Genomic DNA, 18,225 nt, shown 5'->3' with positions numbered 1-18,225 from the left:
CACAGCAGCAAACTGTCAGGTTAAACTTAAGCCTCAGCCGGGTGATGTTTCAGTGTCACCAGAAAGCTAACCTTGCACGCTGGCAGATGCCAAATGTGTTTGCCTGTTGGTATAAATCTATTCGATTCCCTTTGATCCTTGTTTTTTATTTTGTATGTTTTTAGTGTTTAATCATAATTAACCATTTAATAAAATTCAAACAACAGTTAGGAGTTAATGAGATAAGAGGGAATAAATGGTCAATATAGAATATAAATAATTAAAATGTTTACTTGTGTTTAGTGTGGGACACATTATCGATTGGTTGTTCATTTTGTTTTTCTAAATCCGTGATTGTGTATCCCAACTTGTGTGTGTCATCATGTTCATGTAAATTTGTTTGTAGTGGCAAAAGTTATCAATTCATTTCCTTAAAAAAAAAAAAATGTTATTATTATTTTTTTTACAATTTGCTATTGTAATGGTTCTACTCAAGTAGGTAAACACATTTCATCTACAATTTTTTTTTTACAAAACTTTAAAAAAAAAAAAAATCATTTGGGGACAAAAGTTTTAAATCAAATACTTTTGACCTCTTCCTCTTTATAAAGTTGTCTATTCGAACCAGCCTTATGTTCCTTTCGAAATTCTGTATACCAACAAATTTGTCTTCATCAATGTTTTCTTATCATAAAGCCTCAAGTTGAAACTTTAAAACATTTCAAATGGGCAATCATAAAATAATAAATCTCTTTAATATTGTATTTTATAGCTTTGACAGTCATATACCATATTAATAACTTCAATAAACAAAAGGTATGATTTTTTTTAATTCTCTAATCAGTCTTAATTTTTTAATGTGCAGGAAGTCACATGAAACAGAAACTACAGAAAAATGTTTTTTTTGCGTGCAACAAAACTAGATTTTAAAGTGATTTAAATCCATTGACACAAACATGTTCAGTAGCTTGCATTTGAATTTATTGCAAACATATGCAGGCGTGTCAGTACACGTAACACTCATTCATCATTTTCATTACTTTCAAGCTTGTAAGTGCAGACACAGCACTTACTTCTCCTTCAAAGATATCCATCTGCTGTCATCCTGACCTCTCTCTCTTTCTGGGGTCGCCACACAACACCGTTGACATCGGGCATACAAATTATACATTGCTATGATATGTCAGTACAACCATGAATGCTTTGAATTGACACTTTTCCTTCTTTTTCTTCATACAATCCTACACATAGCTCAGACCATCTCACCTTCCGTTAACCCTTTTTCTTTATGTAAAAGCAAACTCTGATCACATCAGTTTCCCATGTTTAACTTTAATGTCAGCAGGTATTTAAAGGACAATTGGACAAATATTTTCTAAAAAGTCTGTGATATTGCATATTTATGGTGAATTCCCTACGGAAAAATTACCTTTCATTTTACAGTTAAAAGTCCTTATAGTGCTCCTGCTAGCACCATTATTTTACAGCCATTCATTGCTGTCAGTGTTGGCAATAAAATAGTACAAATCCAAGTGCATTAAGTACATTATTATTCACACACAATGTCGAACAAAACATTGATGAAATGTATGTGGCAGAGGGGCCTTTTTGAACCATCTTAATGAAAACATTAAAATAGCTGGTTTACATTTAGCATCCAAATTATAGTACATTTCTTACAACATTATTTTCCTCAAGGTTTCAATATGATATGCATTTTTGAATGATCTGAAAGTGAAGCAAGATCCCTTGACAGGTTCCCTCTGTGGCTTTCTAAAGGTAATTTCTGAACAGATTTATTATTTGTAAATTAACTTTCTTTTAACCGCATGATAAGAAAGTTATATATGGATTCCAAAAGAATTACATTGTATTCTGACTTAAATGTGCAAATTTAAGTTACATTCCCCCTCAAAATGCATTCAATGTTCAGCATGAGCAAATCATGTTCAATCTATTACACAGTCAAGCCTTTAAAAATCACTGCACATATTCTTATGACTGTTGATTAAATCAACTCATAGGGCCGTTTATGTAAAGTCTGTTGTTGCAGATGTATGAGCACATGTATTTAACAGAAGGTACATAGACTGACCAGCAGCTCCAAATACCTTTTTAATATGGATTCAAATTTATAACATGCTAAATTTAGCTATCTACAATTTTCAGCAATTCTACATGGGATGCAGACAAAACTGAGTCAAGTATAGACCTACAATTTTCCACTGTGTGGTCAAAAGGAAACAGGACAGAAAAATAAAATTAATCTCAAAACTTCACTGTACAGAAAACAGTGATATAAATATTTTTTGTAGATGTCATCAGTCTATGTGCCATTCCAAAGGAACACGTCAGTAGATACACATTATAGGTAAAGAGGTCGAGGCATTTAACGAAGATTAACTGACATTGCTGTGTGTAAAGTGTAAAGATACACCCAACACATGTACAGTAGACGCCGCTGTCTACAGTGCAGTAACATGACTCCTTGTTGTATGCTCACAGAATACCAAAATGCCAACCATAACTTACAGCCACACACACAAACACATTCAGATTGCACATGCCAACTCCCATTACATTACACAAAAGTGTAAAAAAAAAAAAAAAAAAAAACAGCATAGAGGAAGTTATCCCCTAAATATTATAGCTAGATCTGACTCAATAGGCCCAAAAGTCTACAGGAGATCTTGACCTAAGCTCACTATTAAACCAGTCTCCCAGTTATACTTCATCTTGGCAACACACCTTGTGTGTTTCTCGCTACTTCTCACCTCTTCTAGTCTGGCATGTGCTTTTAAATAGAAACAAACAAGACTTCATTAAGCCTTTCAAATGTACAGTTAGTAGCAGCATTTCGTGAGTCATTACACAAAGGTGACAAATACTTGAGGAGGAATATGAGCCACCAACTCCTAAAAAACATCAAAATGTTATGCATACAATTTGTGTTGGAGAGTAGTAGTATTATACATAGCAATGCCAGCCATCTTTACTTAATCTTATCCTTGGGACATCTTTGAAATTATAATTTGAAAACACAATCATTTCAGTTGTTCCACTGATGGAGCTTGCTCTAAAAAATGTTTTTTTCAACATTGCCTATAAATCTGTTTTGGGTTTTTCTTCAATTAAGTGCACACCAATGGTCCCTGTCCTCAGAAATAAGTGTGAAATACACATTACAGTGTGTTTTCGCCATGATAATCTTATTGTTTGATTAAAGCAAGACTATGCAAGTTTTATATATATATTTTGGATCATGGCCTTTTCCTTAATGCATTTGTCTGGAATACTTCTGGGCTTTCAGGAAATGTCCAAGTCAGGTGCCCAAACCACCTTGGCTTACCCAAACCTTCTACTCTGAGATCCTCCGTCTGTCTGTACTTTATACTTTCTTTCAAAGTAGTCCAGTAGTTCATAATCTCTTTTTGCCATTACTTAAGGTTAATGACTACATGGAAGGTTTGGTACATTGATGGTCTGATAAATCAGTCCATCCAGAGTGTTGCCTTCAGGCTCCATTATCTCTTTACCAAAGAAGTACAGCGTCCACATAATTGCAGACCTGGCATCTAAATGCCTATCAATATTTTACTTCATCTCCCCTTCACTAATGTACAGGTAAAGAGGAAAGCTTTCCCAAGGTGGTTGAGCGATATAATACTCTAGTAAATAGAGTAAATCCTTTGTTCCAATTTTTTAGAATCAGGAAATCTCTTCCCCTGTCTGCTCGTCCAGAGGCACTGTCCCTTACATGACATTGAGGAGGCATCCCCACAATCACCAGTCACAATCACTTGACTACCAAGTTTTACCTAGTTACCTCAGCTACGGAAATGTACAAGGCATGCCTAAAGCCTCCAAACTGTCCAGCAATACTGTTGGTGCAGGCTAGCAGCTCTAATTCTATTTTGAAAGCATCATGGGCTGAGCCTTACCTCCAGTCATCTGACAGTTTGGCAGAACCTCAGAGGATGGCTGGCAGTCATTGTCCATGGCTTCCTTGAATACTCCCCTCGTTCTGGTTTTTGTATTCATTACTACCAAAGCATTGGTGCTTAATGCCTCCTGCTATGTATCTTCTGCTTTATGAAAGCACAGCCAAACAAGCCCAAAATGACCCTTTTCACAGTCTGACGACCTCCTCCACCACTGATGTGTACCAGTGGGTTCTTTGGTCATCAGCACAAGGACAGGGGACCCCAGGCTTTCACTGGGATGCAGGGGAAAAAATGGGAATTCTATCAAATTTTCATCAATATAATGGCAGCCTATGGGGAGAGTCCTTTAGCATTGCAAGAATATTTTTTGCAACACAATATATTGTCACCAGGGTATACTTGAGACAGCACTTGCCGGCACGTATCCAGCTGTTTTTGATACATCCGTACTTTAAAGGACGTGATTGGACCGCATGAAGGAGTCAACAATAACCTCACCTGAGATGGAATTTAAAGGTGTAGTTCTTATTTTATTTAAGGGACAATCATTGAAAGACTTGTCTGTTAAATCCTACAACAGATAAAACACAAGCACAACAAGAGACATCATGCTGCCATATTGACTCTGTCAGTTTGTCACAGTGATAATGGTAACATGTTCCAATCAGGATTTTTTTTTTTTTTTTCTGCATAGTCTTGCTTTAAACACACAGTAACATATGACTCAGAATAACATAATAGTGGCTTGGCTGCTGACACAACTGTAATAGAAAACCTGCCTTGTTTCCTTTTAAATTGTCATGTTGCAGGGCTCAAACAGCATTTCAAGAGTGTTATAGACGGCAGCTAAATGGAAAGTAATACAAAGCAGATTCAGAAAACAATGGCACAGCAATAGCCGGAGGATGTGGCTCAATGCCTATATCCTGCAAAGTGCTACAATGCATACAGATAATGGAAGGGTCTGCTTAAGAGATAAGTAACAGGGAAAAGTGGGGTTACAGATTTGTTGGTTGAAGTTGTCCTGCGGGGGTAAATCACTGGTAGGGTGGGGGGGATGAGGAAGAAACCAGCACGGTCGCTGAATGTAGGCAGATTCTTCAGAAGAGATATCTAGGGATGATAGAGGAGACATAAGTTGTGTGTTAAACTCAGATACAAATAAAACAAGATGAGGGTTTCGAGTAGAAAACAGTATTTGATTTTTGGGTTAATCACAGATTATTGGCTGGTCCAGTTCCTGGATCAGTGACAGCCAGCCTACACCCTTGGCAGAGGCATGCTTTTTCGATTTGTTTACGTAGAAGTGTTGGAGGACGACAGTGCTCCCCACCTCCTTCTCCCCATTAAGGAAAAAGCAGAGGGGGAGGGGGCTATAAAAAGTTGACCCCATCTCAGCCCCACAGACTCGCTTCCAAGCTGGAGCTGCAGTAGCATCTGATCTCTCCGAGCAGCTGTCCTCTCCCTGCATCAGCACAACAAATACTTTACATTGCCTGACCTTTTCCTCCTGAATCACTATCCCAGCCATGCCCCCTCTTCCCCCGCACAGCGCGCCCCCCCCCCCCCCCCCCCCCCCCCCACCACCACCACCACCACCACCACACACACTCTGTGTTCCTCTTCAAACCACTACTCAACCCCATGCTAGGCCCCTGCCTGCCACGCACCCGGCTGACATGTATCCCTCATGCTCATGCAGTTGTATTACTGCTCTGACACATTAGCTGAGAATGTATTGTGACTAGTTGTAATTGTGTATAAGTGTGTTTATACAGTTGTATGAGAAACTGATACATTTATTTTTGCTTTTTATGTGTTTTTTGAGTGTGCAGTTAACAAAGTAAATTGATTCTTACTTCTCACTTTTGTAATTGTCTTTTTTCAAAACTTTGTCATAAACATCTTCTGGATGGTATATAAGAAAAGGGAACTGAGAAAATCTTTATATGTGGAATTCTGGAGGACACTTGATCAAAATTTGACATGCACATTTGTTAGCACACTAACAGTATGCTTAGGAGAGAGCATTAATCCGAAATCAAAACTGAGATTAAATTGATTCTTGCTGTACTCTGACTGACAGTGAGATGTGCAAAAGTTAGCATAATAATACAAGAAAGGCGGGTGGAAATGTTCAGGAAGTGTCACGGACAAAGCTCAAACCCATTAATGAAATGCAATGTTATCTTCGTAATTAAAGCATTTATAAGAATAACTTGATGTAAGGTGTCACTTGCTGGAATAGTTTCCTGCGACACCTAACCCTGAGAATAAACCATGTAAACAAACTCGTCTCACACTATTAAAATAGCCCGACGATGTGTAATGCAGAGAAAAGGGAACTCGCTTGCAGGCCGCCGCTGAAAATCCAATCTCCCAGCATGCCCGGCTGCAGCTCAGAGGAGTCAAGTTACCTGTCATGAAGCTAGTGCATGTCTATTAACACTGACATGCCACTGCTGAAGCAGCCGAGCCGGACTGCTGATTTAGCATCATTAACATACATCAGGACGTTTACAGTGATTGTTTGAGTGTTTCAAAGGCCCAAATCAACAGACTCACAAAGACAGCCATGAAAATCATGGGAGTTCATCAACACTCCTAGCCTCCAAGACATCTTTCAACAAACCATAATCAGACAGGCACAAAAAATAATCTCAGACCCATGTCATGTTCTCCAGCCTGAGTACCAGCTCCTCCCCTCAGGCCGACGATACAGGGCACCACTAGGGAGGAACAACCGTTTCAGAAATACCTTTGTTCCCTTGTCCATCAAAGCCCTCAACAGTACCTAAGCTGTAATGTGTGTGTATACGTGTGCACGTATGAGGTGGTGTGAGTGTGTGTGTGAAGATGTGTAGATGTACCTGCACTGTTATCACTTTTCATAACTATTACATATTTATGGTTTTAGTAATTCACTTGTATGGCATTTTATGATTATTTAACTGACATGTTTTACCGACAAATGAATGTATTTTGTTATTTTTTGCTACTGCATCAGAGCTCTGTGAAGTCCAAGACAAATTTCCCACTGGGACAATAAAGTTAATCTTAATCTTAATCTTGACGCCATGATTCAAAAGAGACATTGGCTTAATTTATTAACGACTATTAAGAGTGTAATTATGCTATTTAAAAGTGTGGTAATTGCATTTATCAGTAGCAGTATCTTCTAAAATATATTTTATAAAGTTTTATGAAGTTTTTTCAACATTTAAATGTTTCAGTTCAAAATACTTTTAAATATTTTCCAAAAACATTTTCAATCTAATCCACAACGTACTAACCATCCCAGTCTGCTGATGATAAATAAAAAAAGTTATTCATCCTTGAATGAAGATTTTTTTTCATTCATATAACACTGGTCTAAAATGTCCACGCTGATAATCCTACTTGTATGTTTCAACTTGACAGAATGAAGGATGTTACTTCATAGTTTGCTCACACACTCTTTTGTTTCTTTGAATGTGTGACTAAAATAAATACAGGGAACAACGGTTCATATTCATAGTGACATTTGGATTGTTAATGCAACCAATAAGTCAGGGAGTTCTTAATAAATTGGCATTCTAAACTATGAGTAGTTTTAGAGGTTATTTCAACCACTGGTATCCATTTCAAATCAGTATTAAGTGAAAAGCATTTCATTTGAAATAAGCCACAGTTTTCTGTATAACCAATTCAACATTGAGGAATTCATGTCCTGTAAAACTGCTGGTCATGTTGTGATGTGCAACAAATACAAATAAAATAGGTTTCTATATAGTTAATTATGATGCATTCAAGTGTTTAATGGGGTGGTAAAGGGCAGCACTGTTCAAACTCTGCCACTCTGATTAAAAAGTTGTAAAATAAGAGCCCACTTACATGTGTGAAGGGATTTTTTTCTTGGTCACCGATGCTCCACTACAAAGCTCATTGTTGTTCCATCAAAGGAGGGCGGGGCGATGATTCTTGGACCTTGTTGCGTGGTGATGCTGATAACTGGTTTCCTGTCAGAGCTTACTGCACTTCCAGTGGTGGTCACATGTCCCAAGCTCACAGGCAGTGTTAGTGGAGCGTCACCTGTTGCACTGTAATATGCGCTCTCCGGGCCTGGTGCGTTAGCCTCCAGTCTGGGGCTTCTCGCGCTGTTCATCTTCTCAAGAGCAGCATCCACAGAGAGACAGGGGGACTGTGCCAACACGGCCTGGGCCGGAAGAGTGGGCGAGGGGATGAAGCCGGGGTAGATCATGTAGGTGGGGCCGTATGCTCCCGGGCTCAGAGCCAGAGGGGAAACAGAGAGGGGCACGGGGGTGACAGGGGTGACAGGAGTGATGGGTGACACAGGAGAATGGGGCATGGGTACATCCAAATACTGGCCTGTCTCGGGATCAAACAGTCTCTTGGTGGTGGTCTGAATGGGGGTGTCCACCAGGTAATAATGTCCTGTGGTGGGGTCCAGGAGCATCTTGCGCTGTGTTTGTGAGGCCGTCTGTCCGGCAGAAGGTGTAGGTGACACAGTGGGGATGGAGGGAGAGATACACAACACCCGCTGTGCCGCTGGAGGCCCCGCTTGGGCCCTCCCATGATGGTAGATACTCGAAGCGGGGTACTCCATGATAATCGGAGGTGTTTTGCTGGCGATGTGGTTCACATTTGAACTCTCCCCTCTTGAAACGGGCTCCGGATTCTGCAGTTTGATTTCGTTCGTATAGCTGAGGCCCGGGATGGTTAGATAGTTTTCAGAGTCTGCACAGGCCTGTGTGACAGCCGGCTTAGCGGGAATGATTCTGACCTTTCCCTTTTCCACCTGGCCGGGTTTTGGCGGCTCTATTTTCACTGAGAGCGGAGCCGCTGGTGCCTTCGAGCTTTTCGTGGAGGAGCAAGTCTGCAGCTCGGAACCTTGCGGAGCAGAGTTATTAACTGAAGTGATGCAAACGCGCGCCTTGTTGCCAAAATGAAGGACACTTTTATTACTGTATGTTTGACTATGCTGTGATTGCGTTTTAAATGCCTCATCGCTGTAGGGAACATGTATGACATCCTGGGCTCCTTTGTCCTTCTGCGATTTGTCCGCGTCTGTGGTATGTGTCAGAGACGGATTTGTTGTTTCCAGCTCCTCTGCTCCGTGCTCCTCCCTGGCAATAAGTGACAACACATGGCTGCCTGCGATTTGCGGTGGAGCCTGATTTTTGCGCTTCCACTCGTTTCTATCAAAAACGTAAAGCTGCTCCATTGTTTTGACCGCAGCTTTGAGCTTCTCCAGAGCAGCCTGTTTGGGTATTTTAGACTCACCTGCGAACTTCTCCTGCCTCTGCTTCGACAACTTGGTTTCAATGTTGATCTGGCCGTCTGATTGGTCAGGGTGTAGCTGCTTAGCTGCAACAGGTGGCACCCTGCTCTGTGCGTTTTCCGCCTGAGGTGTTTCCGATATGACGCCCGCCTCTGTCTGTTTCTGTGACACCTCGGCTGCCTGTGGTTTAACATTTGTTTTGACAGAGTGACATTTAATCACAATGGGAGAGGGTAATGAAAGCTTAACCGGCACCTTTGTGGCCTCGATTTTATCAGCTGCTGCTGAGCTTTTATTCTCAGTGTTATCCAGAGAAACGACGCGATATGAACTTTTGACCAGTTTGCGCACATCTCTGACTTGATAGATTGGTGTTTGAAACTTGCACTTTGTGTCTCTAATGTCTCTCACCGAGAAGTTTGGAATTTTGTCTGAAGCAGACCAAATGTGGCATTTGGCATCACCTGCAGCCCTGAATGTGTTTACAGCGTTGTACGTTATTTTTGGGGTTAGAAGGTTAGCGATGTTTAGTGTGCAGCCTTTATTTTCTTTCACACTTCTCAGGCATATTTTTATCTCAGGGCTTTTCCCCCCCTTTTCAGTTTCTCCTTGTTCATATTTCTGGCCAGCAGGAGCACCTGTGACAGACGCACCGCCTGGAAGGTCCTCTGTCAAATCTTTCTTTTTGGAGTGGAGCTGGTAGCTTGGGACAAAAAGCAGTTTTGTCAACATGCTGTTGGTGTCTAAAGTTTCTCTTGCTCTGGTCTGTGGGTCATCAGGCGTGGATTCAGAATATTTCGAAACTTCTGTCTCACATTCTTTCAATTTATTAAACGCACTAGTTTGACTTTGGCTGAGGGTGGATTTTGGAGCTGTGTTTTCTAACTCGTCTGGCGCTTTGTTGCTCCTCTGCTCCTCTGCTGGATCACAGGAAGGAGGTCTGCTGCCCTCCTGGCGCTGATCGTCAGAGTTAAATCCCGAGCCTGACTCTGAAGCATGTCTTCCTCGCTGTCTGTCTCTGAACACATGCTGATCTTTGAACTGAGAATTTGGTGAGAGTGCAGGGTATGTGTCGCGGATTTCTCCCCTCTCCATTTTGCGCTCCTGCTCGAACTGCATCTTTTTAGAAATCACATTCTTTAGTAGGCTTGAAGCAAAAACTGCCCTTTTGTGAGTGTCCCCTGTATTATCCGTCTGGTGATAATGCATTTCGCACCCCGACGCGGCCAACACAGTCCCCGTGATCTCATTGGGTCGCGGATGCTTCGAGCATTTTGGACGTCTGGCACCTTCGGGCGCTTCAACATTGCAGCGGAAGTTCAGCGTGACCCCGCGCTGCTTCGCCTGATCTTTCAGTTCAGTGTTTTTGCTGGAAGAGGAAGATTGCTGGGATGTGCTCTTGTTCAGTGTGCACATTTTGTTTTTTGGAGCTTTTGCGCCGGCAACAGACTTACCCTGCCTCTTACTGTCCACAGTCTTATTCATTTCCAATGTCGCGCGTGAAGACTTGTGCGCCATTACGCCGCGCTCTCCTCCTCGTGTTATGTTTCCATAGTTCCAGTCCACATATGCTGACCATTTATTTAGCCCATATTCCGACATCGAAGACTCACTAGAGGTGCTAAGATTAATGGCATCGAAGTATGGGCATGCCAAGCTCCGGAAAGACTTGGCGGTTAGATTACGCACCTCTTTATCCGCGTCATCCAGCTCACTGATGGAGCTAGACGCTCCGCTGGAATACTCATTAATATCTTTCCGTCTCAGTTTGGTTGCGAGGTGCTGACGTCCCGGCGCAGGGATGAAATATTGTGCCCTATCGCACAGGGGCCCCGCACTGGCGCCAGAGCTCACAAAGGAGAATTGGCTCCTGTCTCCGAAGTGTTTCGTGTACCCACAGGTGCTCGCGTCAAAGATGTTCACGGGCTCATTCACCGCCCTCGAGGATGTTTTAATCGATAAATGGATTTTCCCCTTATTAGTGTCTCCACTTTGATTTTTACTCACGCTTTCATCCGAGCTGGCGCCTTTATCCGAGTCACAGAGGTCGCTTTCGTCCTGCTCCGTGCTGACAACCGCTCCCCCGAGATTAGACTGCACTTTCGGCTGGCTCCTGCCCTCCAGGATCAGAGTCCCCTCCTGCGTGTCGTCGCTCTCAAAAGACGCGTAATCCACAAAGGAGTAAACCAGGTTGTTGTCTTCGAAGTCCCAGCAGGTCCCTCGGCCCAGGTCGTAATCTACGTCGTGGTCGAGCTCGGTAAGCTGGATCTCGTGCGTCGTGATATAGTGGGACTCGTCCTCCACGGTGTCGGAGTCGCAGTGGTCGGAGAGAACCGCGCTGGCACCGTCGTCAGACTCGGTCTTGCTGTTCAGATACATGTCCGTGTACTGGAGCTCCTCGCTTTCGCTGCAGTCACTCGGGTCCGGCTCGGTCCGGCACTGCTTCTCATTCTCAAAGTCCGGATCCGTGTCTGGAAGTTTGGTGAGAGTTTCCAGAGTAGGGTCACCCGAAACAGGCCATGGATCGGTGGCCCGCTTGTCCTCTGACTCAAAGAAGTCCCCCGAAATGATTTTAACCTCCTTGTCATGCTCCCCTTTCTTTGCCTTTTCGCATTTCACAACAGACAGTTGGTTTCCCTCGCCAGTGAAAGTCACTTTCACTGTTTTTGCGCCGTCCGGTTTCATGTCCAGATCCACATAGTTGGACACGTCGCTGTTTGTCTCTGCGGGGTGGCCTTTCTTGCTGTCCGTCGTTTCGTGCCCTTTGTCCTCTGGGAGCAGCTTCCTGTAAAGTCCGGTGTCATCTCGGTAAGTGAGAGTTTCCTCCGCTGCTTCCATTTAGTCCGGTCTTATCGTCAGGCGGTCCTGCGTTTACGATGTTATCCCGACACAGGACGGAAAACTCTGCGAGCTTTAGGGGACGAGAGGACTAAGAGCGAGGAGGAGGAGGGGGTGGGTGAGGGAGGGAGAGAGAGAGAGACAGAGAGAGAGAGAGAGAGAGAGACAGACAGACTGGGGGAGTCCCAAGGAAACCCTGGTGGTTCTCTCTGGTGTGAGTCTCACTAAGTTTAACGATCAAACTTTTAACAACAAGCATGTGACCTGCTCAAACTTGCCTCCAAAATGCGCAAAGATTCAGCACCTTTCTCAGGAGAACAGCTCCCCAAGCATATTCACATTTTCTGAGAACTGTTCTTTTTTCTACAACTGCTACAACACTTAATCTGTCTCTTCACTCTATATATAAGTAAACGGTTGAATCCATTTTACTATGAGCTTTTTTTTTTTTTTACACGTGTAAGTTTTATGTTAGTCAGTTACACAAAAAAGTGTATTGTGAACTGCAACTGAAGGAAAAAATGAATTTAGACTTAAAAACATGGTTACTATAAAATGTTGGTAAGGATAGTAACCTTGTTAACAACATAAAACATCAAAGTAAAAACATTCCAAGTTAAAGGCAAATCACTAAGCCATACCTTTTAGCAATCAAGAAGTCAATGATCTATTAAATAAAGTGTGTGTAGCAGATTGAGATGTTGGGCTGCCATATGTTCCGTTCAGATCCAAACTCAATGACATTGTAAAAACGTTGCATTTCATAGCATTGTGGCTCGTGTCATATGGCAACTTTTTGAGAATCAACAAAATAAACCTAGTTTTAAGATCAAATTAGACTGTTCAAAGCAGCCTTCACACATTGACATAGTGCCACGAACATGTAGGCTGACAACACACAACAACACAATCTAGTCTAGTATGCAAGTGTGTTTCATATTGAATGAATAGAGTAGTCAGTTACTCAATTATTGCACTAATGGTATTTGTGAGGCCAAGCCTGCCATCAGTGATACCCTCTCTCTAAAACAGCTGCCTTTCCTTGACTGAGTGAAATATTCAACACCAGCTGGTGCCAGTCACTTTAGAGAATTTATAAATTCATCTGTTCATCTGTAGCTTTGGTCTGAGATTTGTGTCAGCCGTGCATTATCTAGTTCAACCGTTGGGCCATGTGAGACTCGTGGGAGTTTGGACAAATGAAATGAAGGATTGGATAACGGCGTTAGGAACAATGGAGAAGAATGCTGCGTTGCGTGGTTGTGATCTGGTTATTAAGGCCTCTGTCAAAGTGTTGAAGACACAAGTGTTGTTTCTGGACAGGGCCCCAGATTGGTGGTATGTAGCAGGGAGGGGTCGGGCCAACAGTTGCTTCATGTTGAGGGCACACTGTCAGTAATATCAAGGACAGAGGCCACCGGTATAAAGCCTCTGCCACCCTCCACTCCCACTTTTACAATCGGTGTCAGTAAGGTGGTGGTAGCTCTTAGAAATAATCTGGATATCAATCAGTGGTGGAAGTTGGCTTATTGTTAGTTTCTATGTGTACTTCAAGTACACACCCAAAGGGAAACATTGTACTTATCACTAAACTTTAAAGGAATAATAGTTTATTTAATAAAAAACAAAGGTTTCTGTGACTCAAAATGGGTGTAACACTTGAGACGCCTATTTCTGTTTTTCCACCATACATTTGCAGTAAAGTCCCCCTACCCTAACTCGTACTCTACTCGTTCCTGTTGGCCTACTTTAACATGTAGTCCTGTTTTGTGTTTCCTCTGGAGACAGGAGTCCTCTCCATAGACGGGGGGGGGGGGGGGGGGGGGGGGGGATGAAGCAGTTGGTGCCACATTAGTATTGTGACATCATCTCTAACAGTAAACATGCAGAGGAGCGTCTGTACTTCATGATCGTCAGAGGAAAAATAGTTGTGTACAGACAATTTGGGTTTAGGTTCTCTGTGACAGGAAGTCCTGATCCTGTTGGCCAAACATTAGAGTAAAGTATTCATAGCTCGCTCTACATGTCCCATGTCGGCGTGACAGGTACATGAATCGGTTTGTTACAAAAAAAACGGCTTGAATGTTGAGGCTATTTTTGTGTCATCCACTGAAAAATGAGCACTTCTTCCATATTTAAACCGTTTTAAAGACCGCTTGCTGCAGGCCCTTCTCTGTTCCCCAGGAGACCCCAATCACTGCAGAAACCAAGTCCACACACTTCCTTAGCAATATTATTAGCAGCAGCACCATCATAACATGAAACTCTTCTTCTACAGCGTTACTTTTTTTCCTGCACAGAAACATTTTGCTTATGACACTCTTAGTTCATTTTGCTATTCAGAGTCTTAATATTTCTTCTGCTGTGATGTATGAACTTTCTGCAATTGCGAGTTTATCCGCTGAGTTGCAGGAACAAACAGTGAACTACTTGAGGCCATGACTCAAGCCTAGATTTCACGTCTGCCACATTCTACATTTAATCATTGCTTTTCATGCTGTGAAAATGTTGTATTCAATTTGCAGCTTGGCATATCAAATGATCGAACTATAAAAGTGATGAAACAAATCAAAATAACTGCAAACATGTCAAAATGAATGACTTAACAGCACAGCTTGTCTTTTATACCTCAGTAAGATAAATATACACTCTTAACAAACCTAATATGGACACATGTTGGCTTGTAATCTCTACTTCCGTGAAAACATTAGATTTTCTCTTTCTCTGTCAAAACACGAACACACACGCAGGTCGGACTGACCTCTACAAAGCTGATAAATTTAGGCAGCTATTTAAAATGGGGACAGCGCTCACGCAAGCATAGTTGAGATCAGTTTCTTACAGTGGCTACATTAAAACAGCAGGTGTTAAATCATGAGTGCCATTAATCAACGCCACCAACAGTCCACGTGAGGACCTTTTCAACCCGGGCTCTGACCCCCAACCCCCCCCCCCCCCCCTCTACCCAACCATCAGATTTTGATTCAGAGCTGAGTCACCGCTGGGAATTCATATACACAAAATGTACCTGCTCTAAAAATAACAGTTTGACTGTGAAGGTCAAGTTAAACGGTAACACAGCAAATCTTCTAGCGTTAACAAGTGTTGATTTTACAGTGACAGATTCTCCGAGTTGACAAGTGGCGGTCACACAGTTGTTCATCCCCTCAGCGCTAACATGTGGGACTTCAAAGCTCCTTGCATACTCCAATGGGTGTGAACTTACGGGGAGCCTGAAGATTTACAAGTATTTTAAAAGATTTTAAAAAGATTTTTAAATGTGTCCAACCTTAAGAGCAGCGGTGAGAGCTCTGGCTTCAACAAACTAACAGCTGTCCTCATGGCTCTATTGTTAAATCAAAGTGAGATCATGGAAAACATGAAAGTAGACCTGCAAATGTGTTGGGGAGAAGAAGTGAATGTCCTATTGTCATTGCAGCACATGTACAACAATATTGCTGTGCATCTGACACAAAAGAACAACGTTTGCCAAAAACCCACATGCATTCAGCCACACACTTATGTACATCCATGATATTAATAATTGCAGCCAGTCTTATAGGACCTTTGGATATTATTGCACCTTATCTTTATATAATTGCATTATTTTGCCAATACTAATCACTAATACTTTTCTGGGGCTGCAACAAATGAAGCGTCTTTATTGTTAATTGTTGGCTTTTTTCTAGATTCATCAATTTGTTGTTTGTTCTTTACAAATGTCACAACATGTTGATCAGTTTTTTAGAAACACAAAGTAACTTCCTCAAATGTTTTTCTTGTCCATAACTCAAGGTTTTTTTGTTTTTTTTTGCGTTCTGTGTTCAAATAAAATACTCAAACAGATTCCTCATCCTTGTAATGTTCTTAATAGCCGACAACTGGGTAATTTGTTGCAGAGATAACATGAAGTAAGTTTTGGATTTTTTTAAAGTTTACTGCAGAATTACAGACGATACAGACTTGTTAATGCGTGCATAATACTGATTCAATATCTTTTGACTTTCCTGCTAGATTGTGCCGTCCAGCAGCCCCCGTGAGAGTCTGCTACCGAGCACTGAGTCATCTGCAGCTCCTGGGAGGGAACAGGAGAAGTTTTAGAGCTTGAACACCTGCTGTGAAGCAGTCACCAGCAGCCAGACTCCGCACTTCTCCAGGTTACCTCCCCCCCTCCCAACATGCAAGAGTTTCATGGTTCAAAGGGTCAAAGATCATCTTTGGATGTGAAAGTGTCAGAAGTGAGCTAGTTTGGTGGATGTAAGGGATTAAAGTGTGACACTAAACCCCGGATAATGACAATTCACTTAAGGAGTAAAAAATGACCAGCGTGTGTATTTAGGTTAAGGGTTCACCAGGTTTGACAATTTATAAATAACCTTTTTTAGAAAGCACGGCATCCGTAACCTAAATAGCTATGCCAGTAAGACAGGCCATTTCATCATGTTCTATGAAGTTCTTTTAATTATACAGACCTGACTTTTAAGTTGTAGGTATTTTCTCTCTATTTATGAATCTATTTCAATAACAAGACAAGTACCGACTGGTTGACTCCAAGTAAGCTCTGCCTGAAGGGCAGGGTTCAGGGTTGATTTGAAAAAAAATAGCTTTTTAAACACATGTTAGCAAGTTATTTTGTTTTTAACTAAACTTCAATTTCAGCAGCAGCGTTGTTGTTTTTCTTCACAGCTGTCATATTGTGAATTTTACATAATTAATTTACTGTGTTAAAGTTACTGGGACGACATACTGTAGGTCTTCATACCACCATCAGAGAAAAGAGAGCACATGCTTCATCTGTGTTGTAGCTTTCATAAAAGTAGAGTACATACAGAGTAGATATTACTATTGAATGTACTTTATGTAATTAGCTTTAAGTGTAATCACACGTGTTGCACTTGAATACTAAATGGGACACTCATAATTTTTGAATATCAGGATCGGCCTAGTCCTAGATCTCTGTCATAAACTGTTTGTTAATTTGAGTGTAAAACCTGCAGAAATCTTTTGTGTCTTTTTAGATTTAGTTATTTTTTCGATGTTCATTCTTTTTGTGTTCAGAAAGTCTACACTCTTCAAAAACACTTTCAGTTGCTGTTACATCTATACGGTATATTAGCAAGGAAAAGATGCCACTGATAGATAGTTGGAGAATTTACCAAAATAAAAAAACATTATGAAGTGCTTTCATGTGTGTGAAGATGTATCATCTTACATGACAGTTTTCAGTGTTTCTGCTGTATGTGTACATTATTGGAGTAATCATCATAATAATAAATTAGACTTATATAGCGCTTTTCTAAATACTCAAAGACGCTTAACAAGGAATAACAACACAAACAAAACAAGAAGCTGTAACTTCAGTTTCCAGCCCATCTCTTTTGTTTTTGATTTGTGCATAATTTAAGACAACAAGTAGATTTTATTATGTACATAAAGCTTAAGAGCAGACTCCAAAACATGAGGATAATGTAATAATATATCACTCACTGTGTCAGTGAAAATAAGAAACAATCATTGCTCACGTCTGAGAAACACAGCAGGCTCTGCCTGACCTGAGTCGATGGTATTTTACAGAGAATTTTTTGTGTGTTCTCAGTTCCTCAATCACACCTTGGTTGTCTAGAAAGAAATAGCAAAGAGATGTTTGCCGTGGCGTCATCTGGTTTCAGCTTGCACGTGTCCCGAGTGTTTCAGGGATACTCTAGCCTAAAAACAGCAATGCTAGATGCAGAGCTGTCTTGAATTATGCCAGCAATGGCAGTCATGTACGGTTGCTCCCTTCTGGCAATGGGTATTTGGTTTCACTCGTGCTCATAAACTTCTGGTTCCCCAGCAAAGGTCAGCACCTTGTTAGGACCTGCTGCGACAACTAACAACCCTATTGTTCAGAGAAAACGTCTTTCTATGAATAATAGTACACGTGGTATTTAACCAAATAAAAAGTCATAGAATCAAGTGCATCAAAGTTCAAAATAGAATCTGACATTAAAGTGTCCACTATGAAAAAAAGAATAACAGATTTAATTACTCACTAAATAAAAATGGAAAATAATCCAGATTGAAATACTGTCGACTTTAGGTCAGCTGTTAAAACCCAAATAGATTCTGTGCATTTGGGGAAAATAATGTGCTTTTGACCAAAGTATCCAAATGAAAGTAATGTCTAATATCAACCTTTAATTA

The 18,225-nt window shown here is 41.4% G+C and overlaps 2 protein-coding genes across 2 annotated transcripts in view; both read right to left on the bottom strand.

The window, feature by feature from the left end:
* The window catches only part of odam (odontogenic, ameloblast associated), a 130,137-nt gene that overhangs the window by 107,054 nt on the left and 4,858 nt on the right, over positions 1 to 18,225 (bottom strand). The gene's annotated exons all lie outside the window — the stretch shown is intronic.
* Positions 4,925 to 12,106, bottom strand: LOC132990663 (uncharacterized protein C4orf54-like). Its single transcript, XM_061059020.1, has 2 exons — positions 7,793 to 12,106; positions 4,925 to 5,036 (listed from the first exon to the last, which is right to left on the bottom strand). The coding sequence occupies exon 1, from the start codon at positions 12,040 to 12,042 to the stop codon at positions 7,822 to 7,824; it is 4,221 nt and encodes a 1,406-aa protein (XP_060915003.1). The 5' UTR covers positions 12,043 to 12,106; the 3' UTR covers positions 4,925 to 5,036; positions 7,793 to 7,821.

The sequence above is a fragment of the Labrus mixtus genome, chromosome 2 (assembly GCF_963584025.1).
Source record: "Labrus mixtus chromosome 2, fLabMix1.1, whole genome shotgun sequence".
Taxonomy (NCBI): Eukaryota; Metazoa; Chordata; class Actinopteri; order Labriformes; family Labridae; genus Labrus; species Labrus mixtus.
This window is presented reverse-complemented; position numbering and strand designations above follow the sequence as displayed.

Excerpts from the sequence above, each read along its gene's own strand:
- LOC132990663 (XM_061059020.1), bottom strand. The coding sequence starts at position 12,042 with ATGGAAGCAGCGGAGGAAACTCTCACTTACCGAGATGACACCGGACTT.